The sequence below is a fragment of the Apostichopus japonicus genome, chromosome 17 (genome assembly GCF_037975245.1).
Source record: "Apostichopus japonicus isolate 1M-3 chromosome 17, ASM3797524v1, whole genome shotgun sequence".
Taxonomy (NCBI): domain Eukaryota; kingdom Metazoa; phylum Echinodermata; class Holothuroidea; order Aspidochirotida; family Stichopodidae; genus Apostichopus; species Apostichopus japonicus.
In genome coordinates this window covers 10,416,662-10,426,114 of record NC_092577.1, presented here as the reverse complement: position 1 = coordinate 10,426,114, position 9,453 = coordinate 10,416,662, and the positions used below count along the sequence as shown (strand labels likewise).

Genomic DNA, 9,453 nt, shown 5'->3' with positions numbered 1-9,453 from the left:
AAAGTGTCAAAATATTCGATTTTTGTACTTTTCACTGAAAAAATGTGCTACATTTAGCGATTAATTGCTCCTAAACCATTTCTTCAGGGTACTTGATTTTTTTCAGAGGTTATTATGTGTAGTAAAAACAATACACAATATGATTACAATGCTTCCCTATAATATATTTGCAAGCTTTGCAACTCTAAAGTTGCTATTTCATGCTGCGATTCAGCATGAGGTAGGGTTTTTGATGCCAATTTTTTAACAAAGTAATCATGTTAGAGCTGTCAGGTTTTTATACTTATTTATAAGTAGAAAGTTCTTACACCTAAAGAAATTTCATGGTTCTAGCTTTACTCAATATTAATTTATGAAGTTGTTAAGTTGCTCCGATGTACAAAGGAGGTCGTCTTTGACGGCCTATAACTCAAAACGAGTCATACATGTACAGTGCGTACATTACATACATTGTACTTGGTGTATGTACAGTGTGTATTTAAGTGTTAGGTGTAAACATAGTCTTCTGGCACTCATTGTCCTTATCCAAACGGATCCCCACCAAACATGATAGTAGCCCAGCCATTTTCACTTATCCTGCAGATTTCAATGTCATACTATTTGCAATGTACTGTATGCTTCTGGTTTAATTCACTTAATTTAAAGACTTTTTAAACTATAAAATGTCCATCAATAAATTCATGTACATGGTGTTTGATTAATTCAAATGTGTAGAACTTTTGTGAAACACTTCAAAGTACAGTATACAAAAAAAAACTTTTTCACAAAGTAGTGTATAAACCACACAATGGACAACCCATATATTTTTTCTCTATGTTCACTTAAAGAGACAGGCTTTGATTGCTGAGAAGAATGTTATAAGTGGGTACAGTAGTCAATACAGTATTAGTGTTAATAGTATACACTTTAACTAACAGTTCAAATTGTTAGGCAATAACAAAAGCACCAGATACACAGGTCAGTCAGTTTAAAGCTTACAATTGTTCTTAACCCATTCATTAATTGAGTAAGGTGGAATTCCCGAAGGACCAGCAACACACAAGATCCAGATTCATTTTCAAAAGAAACTGTTGGAACTACATACAACTCAAACTACAATGCTGTTGTAGTATCGTCTCAAACTGTCCCTATGATGGATGCACTTTTACCCTTAGAGGATACTATAACTACTATAAATAAATTTATGTGCAAATACTTTTCTGTAATAATGTGAAAATGGCTGGGCTAAGGTTTCCGAGACTTAAGGGCAAGGGTGGACAATTTAGTGCTACATTGCGTAGAAGTGATTCACCTTCTTGTACATAAATAGGCCTATATATATATATATATATATATATATATATATATATATTACTGTGTAAATTGTATAACACCAGGAACGCCTGTCTGTCAGTGACCGTTTAGGCCTAACATAAATGTCACAAAAATACCTATGGTTTCTTCAACTACATGCGCCTTTAGGAATTAGGGTCAAAAGGGGTACTTACCACTTAAAAAAGTGCATGCCTTTCCGACATGTTAACGCCATGGGGGTAAAGAACTTTTTCTATGATGGCGGTAAGAGTACATAACTGTGGGTAGGGGTAACGTTAGTATGTAGGTTAGGAATAACAAGGAACGGATTGTTAGGATGGAGCAAAGATGGGCTAGGGGAATAAAAAATTCCAAGAATTATGAGGTAAGGAATATTCTACTTGTAAAGCTTTGTTAGGACAATTTATGATTCAAGCATTGTTCAGTGTTCAACACATACACTGTATATTGCTCCACTTCACACTACCAATTAAGGCCCGTCTGTCCCCAAATAGGTCTTCTAAATCAAATTTTAATTCAATTACTTCAACCAACCATTGAACATTTGAAGACGGTGTACCTCTACTTCCATGCGATTTAAAGTAAGTTTCACCGGTACATTCCTGTACACCAGTGTAAATTCCTTTCTAAAATGTACGTTTCCGCCCTAGGCGGTGCCATGGGGGAAATGCTCGAATCCTATGGAGGAAAGGTATGGCGGCATGTACCTACCCTATGGCGGAATGGCACTAGACCTAGATTCGGGTTAAATACTACTATAAGTTTACTTTTGTTATGGAAAAACCTTAGGTACCTGACATAGAGATTGCACGACTTTAATAACCTAGTGGGACTTGTGTTAAATTCTGACCATCAAACACTCCCGCATTTGCAAAAACTAACGCACGATGCAGGGTATACTAGTAGTAGTGATGTAGTAGCTGCCGAGTCATTATGCTGGTAAACTATTGTATTACTGTTACTAGCCTAGGCCTAATTTAGAAGTGAAACTATACATAAGGCTGATCTAGGTTCCCCCTCCCCCACCTAGTTCCCATTTTGTGCATCTGTTTTGTATCTATTTGAGACTTGCACACACTCACCTGTCCGTGAAGAAGGTTTCAATCAAATGGATTTACCAAAACGATTGGAGAAAAGTTAAGATACCGTCTGAATCTCGCATGCAGTATAAAATTACCACCGCCGCAGTGTGTCGGCTACGTGTTGTGCCAGCGCCGACCATGCACTCCGTATTGTACGGCTAGGGAGTAGTCTTCGTTACCCAGCCGCCGCGCATTTTCACCTTTTGGACTCGTAGTTCAACGTGTAACAGCTTTGCAGTAATTACTGTGCCACCTGTAACACATGTTACCGTGTTGCGAGCACGGCACAGTAGTTACTGATGCACGGTTGTGGAACATGAACAGTAGTTACTGTCCTAGCTATGAGTATCGGGTGCCAACGTTTACCAGAAACGTTTTTGAAAACACATTCTGACGAAGACGCTCTAAAGGCAAACTTTCTTCAGTTGCCACTTTGGTGTGCCAGCTTAGAGATAATAAACTAATCGAATTGTATTATTTTCCTGTATTTTTTGGTAAATTTATTATCCGTGAAATACTATGTTTTATAAAGTTTAAGTTTGGTAAAAATGATCTTATCATCACATATCATAATCCTTAATTATGCCTTCTGGTTTAAGAATTTGAGTTTTGTAAATATTCTATCATTCCAACGCAAAGCATCACAATATGTTATTAATAATATAAACGAAGCGTGTTTCTTGATATGACATTGAGACACGGTAGTTATACGCTGTGATTCATTTATTACCTTCGTCTTGTTACTACTAAACAGACAGCGTATTACACACAAGCATTTCTTCTTTAATATATAACGCAGTCATCATAAGAGAATGTATCTCGTTATGGTAGGTAAACTTATAAAAAAATGTATAAACTATACGGAGAAAATCAACCAAAGGCAAATGATAAAAGAAAAACAAAGACAATCAATATTGATAATACAAAAGAAAGCGAGATGAAAATATCAGCGTATGCGTTATCAATGACAAAAAAAGAGCCTCGTACAGCCAGTGAAAGTTGCAGAAGACGTTTGTAACTAAAGCTGTTGTTTGAAACGTCTTTCTGTTCATGGAAATCCACAGGAGAAGGATGAAAATAACGAGGGCTCAAAGTAGTTGAGGTAAAGGAATATCTTACAAAGTTAAAGTAACAGCGTTGGAAAACTTTTTATCAAAAAAAATCTTTGTCAAAGTGAAAGGTAGAATGAAAATTAAGTATATATAACAGTAATCAATTCTCATATCCAACAAAGAAACAAAGAAACAAACAATCTCATTGCAGCTCAGACTAATTTCTTTTCAAGTGTGGATAATGGGGATACATGCCAGGTTGTAGTTATTATGGATGCAGTTGAAAAGAAAGTACAGTTTTTTAACACAATTTCATAGTTGTTCCTTGCTTAATTTCTCAAATGTCACATAATTTTTTTTCATACAAAAACCTTCTATAGTATGACAGTTTAAGCATTGTTCTTTGAAAAATCATACGATATTTTAAAAGATATATCGTTTATGGCCAGAATGTAGAATTTGAGGATTTGTAAGTTTAAAATGACTAGAATGTGTATTTAATCAGCCGAATGGTTAGAAATAGTTTCTTGTTTTGTTTTAAAGAGTAATTTCGGTATGTTAAATCGAATTCAATCGGAAATAAGTTTGAACATTTAATAATTTCTATGTCTGCTTGTAATGAGGTTAGATAATTCATAGATCAGTGAATGTATCCTATTCAAGCTTAAATTAAAGAGAAACAAATGATAAACGGTCTGTTCATTCAGCCATTTGATTGCACAACTAAGGCGATGTAAACGCTTAATTTCTTTATTAAGTCCGTTTTGTCCGTGCAAAAAAACATCAAAAAATGTCAATCTTTGGCTGCTCACATGTTTGTTTTCTTGCCTGCCATAGATTCTTCATACTCTTTCATCACTATATTGTACATTTCAGTGAAAGGGAAATCTGAATTTGGCGCAAATACATCAACTGTATGAGATTTTGAATCGAGGTAATCGAAGAATGGCCAATGTATGTCGTCTTTATCTCCATACTGATAACACTGAATAGTCGCACAGAAGTCATCTGTTTTGTTCCAAAGCTTGTGCGTTTGGTACCAGTTTGGTGCAATCCATGTAACATCATCTTTTACGACGTCAAATTCCTTAAGTGGCTTTGCACTTTTATCGGTTGTGTTTTTGTTGTAAATTGAAATAGTTAAGCCTCCATGTAAAACACGAATCACCGCGCATGAGTTGCCATGGTTATGTATCGGGCTCCCGCATTTCTTTGGCCATATTTCTAAAACATATGGGGTACCTGGCGAATTTCCGAAGTTCTTACCGAGGGTGATGCGGAGATAAATTTGGTCATCACTACCAAATTCATCCTTCTTTTTCTCCAAGGTTTTATGAAGTAGACCGTTTTCGTCTTCGATGCTGTGCCTAATTGCGTCAGTCAACTTGTACTCTTTCTCCCCATAATCCAGACTCATATTGATACCCTTAACATTTTCATACAAATCTTGACAGGCTTCAGGAAGGCTGCTTGAATAGGTGTATTTACCCAGGTCAATGTCAAACAGGTTTGACAACGAACTGTCTCGAACAAATGGTGGTCGATTACACATAAAAGGATACGGGCTAAACATTATCTCCTTCTCAACATCTACCAGTGTTGACCTCTCAATCTTCGTGGACCTCAGAGAAGACCGATGGGGTTCCAAAGGATTGGAGTTGAATAGTTTAACAACTCGTCTCTTTGCTGGGTCAAAATATTTTGCTCTGTCGCTTTCATCTGTAAAAGTGTATTTTAAAAGTGTAGTTTCCTCCATACAATAGCCTTTCCCATATTTTACTGTCATATTATCGCTATCGTAACTGTACCAGTATGTCACAATCTTGGATGGCTCATACCCAATGTTGTTCATGCTACTGACAATGGAGCCCTGCTGTGTGCAAAATGACGCTCCATTTTTACCTACTGCTAACATAATGGTGGTTTCAGCAATTCCATCCCCTTCCTTGTTACAAACTGCGATGTAGAATGGTTTATCTCGTTTGATGTTAAAAAGTAACATACCCTTGCCAAGAACAGGGAATGATTTTTCCCATATTGGCATTGTCCTTCCAGACCAGGTGGCTTTGTCATAGGTGTGTTGACGAGACATTCTTTATCTATAATGGAAAATAGAGTTACTTTGAACAATATGAAAATAAACTTTTGAATAAGAAAGGAAAATGCGACAACCAAACATGAAGCACACGCTCAGAGTCAAATTGTTAGTCTCATTTTTCCAGTGAGTAGAGAGTTTTTACGATTTTGAGAGACTAATTGTTTTGACTGAAAAGGTAAAGGTATAGATAATATTTATAAGAAGGAAAAATCTGACAGAATTGTCCCTGAATTATTTCCCGCATTCTTTACTGTTTTCGCCAAGAATGTTTCTAGCCGGTTTTGGTTGGGGTGGAATTCATTTTCGATAAATTCTTGTAACCCGTTCTCTGAAAGGGAAATTCCGGTACCGCACATTTGTGCTGAAACAGTTTTATGGATCAGGCTTGATGCCTAGGTGCTTAGATTTATTTGTTAATTGGCGCAGTATACATTCCTAATGAGTCATCTACACAACATGGCTTTAGTATGTTTGACGATATTATCAAAGACTGCATTATAGTTAGATCTTGAAATTCAAGAATAGTGCTGATCATTGATTTTGTTGACCTGGATAAATTTGCTTCAATTGTTGCTGGGTTAGATACCTTCCACAATGGAATGAATTCCAGGGACGAGCTACATGCATTAGAAACCTTCATACAAAGTGTTAACTTAGATAAAGCTAGTTAAAACAACGGTCGTTGACTTGTTGACATGTGCCGGAGCCTAGATGTACATATTGGAAATTGAAGATTGGAGAGTGATCGGGCGTAAGTAACTTTACTTTTGTAGAGAAGAGCACCATTAATTGAATCTTAGTGTCTCCTAATATGTTTCCAAAACATCGTCCATTTTGAATTTGACATGTTCGATAAGGTTAAGTCGTATAATCACATTCCTATATGTGTTGAAATTAAAGGCGATTCAAAAGAGCCGGCATCATGTACGATACCTGAGCCAATATCTTTTTTTGAAGGTGAATGTGGCAGTACAGTAGTAACACTAAAATCATTTGGAAGAATGATCAAAGACATGATTTCTAAAATCTCTTTGAAATGGATGAAGTTGACCATCGTGCATCGGGATTTGATAAAAAGGTATTAACATTTCTCAAGAACAAATAGATTATTTGTCTACTAATGTGAAGCGACTATTTCACGACATCACTGAGAGAGTTTGATGGAGAAGCGACCGAATAGGAATGACTGCAAATTGGCCAGGACAAAGAACATTAAATCTAAACTTGCACACTAACTTAGCAAATGCGATAGATCTAGACAAAAGCTCCGTGTTCTCTGCCAGCAGTACAAGACAAAGTTGCAGAAAGCAAAACCAGATTATGTTACTAATTTACATATAGAAATGAGAAAAATGACAAAGCAGAACCAAAGAAGTATAAGAATATAATTAAGAAGGCTAGCTCATGGCAGAAATGTATCTCCCATATTTATATAGAGGAATTTAATATTCATCTGATGAATCTCACTTAAATTGAGCATGTGCATTTTAATGTATCTCCAGGTTTGAGTACCGTGACCTCTACTGCTGATGAGGATTTGAATGTTGATATAACATAAAGGAGCAGTTACTGCACAAATTAGAAAACTTATCTCCTGGGGTTAATAAACTTAGAAATGAATATTAAAACATACCCCAGTTACTGTTGTCCAGTTCATAACCAAACTGCTATATGTTTTACTGGCCTCTGGCACAGTGCCCATGGACTGGACGATTGGATTATTCAAGCCACTATTTAAAGGGAAACGTACGCCTAATAAAGTAATGATGTTGATATTTATCGGGTAATTAACCTTTTAGGCCGAATGGGGAAATTATTTAACGTTATGTTAATCGAGCGTATGTGGAATTATTTAGATGGTACTGAGACATTAGGGGATGCGAAAAGGAGTTTCAGGGCTAATCATTCCATATCAGACCAAAGTTTTGTAGTTTTCAGTCATTGATATCTATTTGAGTAAAAGGAACGTGTCTTTTGTGCCTTTATCGAATATAAGAAAGCGCTTGTTTAGATAAATAGGTCTTTCCTGTGGTCTAAGTTAATCGCAAGTAACAATAATGACAGGGATATTAATATGATACAGTCCTTGTATATGAATACAAAATCGTTTGTTGTAAATATGGGACAAATATCTGAATTATTTGACTGTAATTTGTGAGTTAGACATGGGGAAAATCTCCCAGTCCTATTCGCCATCTTTGTAATTGAATTCGAAAAGTTTATTAGCTGTCATTTATAAAGGACTAAATGATTTGAGTGGCTCTTTTGATGTAGAGGTCTTTTTCAGGCTTTCCACTTTGTTGTACGCGGATGACACTGTAGCCTTCGCTAAGAGTGAGAAGGACTTACAATTAGCGTGTCAAATCATACTGTGCTTCTTGGAATCTCTCCATTAATATAAATAAGGCAAACTAGCCAAGCTTGTGCGAAACTGTCTGAGCTATAAAACCTGTCGCGGATGGTGGGTATCTTTCAGTAATGACGCCTATGGTTAAGGTTGCAGTCCATTGTAAAGAAAACTTGAATAAGGCCTATAAGAAGGAGTCAAATTGATAGAAGAAAAACCGAAATGATAAGTGCTATCTAGAGAAATTATACTTTTCATTGACATGTCATGACATTTGTATCATATGTATCAGAAATTCTCTTTGGATAGTTAAGGGTATATTTAGCATTTCAACAGTCCGCACTATTCGTGTCCTTTGACAGAAAATAAAACCGTTTTCTGCCACTGCATAAGTGAACGCAATTGTATAAGATGTTTTTCTGTTTGGTATGTTGAAAGCTATAGGTAATGGTTTGAATAATTACATTCTGCTTACGTAAAAATGATTTTAATATTTGTTGAGAAGAATAACTATATTTCAAGTAAACTTTAAACTAAATGAGCGTCAGCTCTTATTGGAAGCAGAAAAGTGAGAGTTTGGACCTTCATGATGACGTTAAGAAATTCCTTAGACACTTCAGGAGCAAATAAGGGACCACAGCATGCCTCATTAAATTTTAAAGTTTAGTAGCGCGTTGCAACATATATTAATCTTACATATAATATGTTTTATTTGATTAGCACTGTCAATAATATGATGAGCAAAGTTACTTTTTCTCTTTATGTTGTCATATTTTGCTTATTATTTTATTTACTCAATGCAAGATGACAGAAAGCGATGTAATTATGACATTATACAAGAAGCAGTTTAATACTTGTGACGAATATTGCTGAAATCACTGTGTGATCTAGCAACATATGTAGTGCTAGCAATACTTTATTGAAATTTGATTGTAACACAAGCTGAACATATTATTCACAAGTAGTTGTGTTCATCGTATTGTAAATTTCAAGCGAGACAAAATGGACATTTCTTTCGCTTTCAATTTATGTAACAGTTACTGAAAAAGTTAGCTTACCAATGTTTCTATTATGCGACAAACTCTTGACACGATGCAGAACAAAGTGTTGCAACAATGAACCAAGTTGATGTAGATATGCAAAACTAAGGTTTCTTGAAAGATTGAAGACTATGAACCGCATTCGTCCAATGCAAAACCAGTTATGCTTTTAAAGTGTTACCGAACGAAATTTATATCTATCGCACTGATATCGTATGCATGGGTACACATAAAATACACGTGATCAGGGGCGGCGATCTGTTTCAAATATTGGGAGGGGGACATGCAGGCAAATTACTATCAAAGCGGAGCGCCACCATTGGTTGGCGCGCAGCGTACAAAAAAAAATTCTGGTTTTGATAGCCCCCAGATCACCGGAAATGGCACTTCTCGGGCTTGAAACTGACCAACCAGATGTACACTTTTGCCTGAGAACCAAGTTTTTCCTAATAGTTTTTTTTTTTCATTCATAACCTTTTTTTCAAGATTGTCAGCAGTCACACATCATGTTCTACCTCAT

The 9,453-nt window shown here is 36.0% G+C and overlaps 1 protein-coding gene across 1 annotated transcript; it reads right to left on the bottom strand.

Moving 5' to 3' along the window:
- Positions 1 to 2,499: 2,499 nt before the first annotated feature.
- Positions 2,500 to 9,080, bottom strand: LOC139954893 (uncharacterized). The gene is made up of 2 exons (XM_071954869.1): positions 8,952 to 9,080; positions 2,500 to 5,547 (listed from the first exon to the last, which is right to left on the bottom strand). Exon 2 carries the CDS (start codon positions 5,538 to 5,540, stop codon positions 4,257 to 4,259), a length of 1,284 nt encoding a protein of 427 aa, XP_071810970.1. The 5' UTR covers positions 5,541 to 5,547; positions 8,952 to 9,080; the 3' UTR covers positions 2,500 to 4,256.
- Between the last annotated feature and the right edge of the window lie 373 nt (positions 9,081 to 9,453).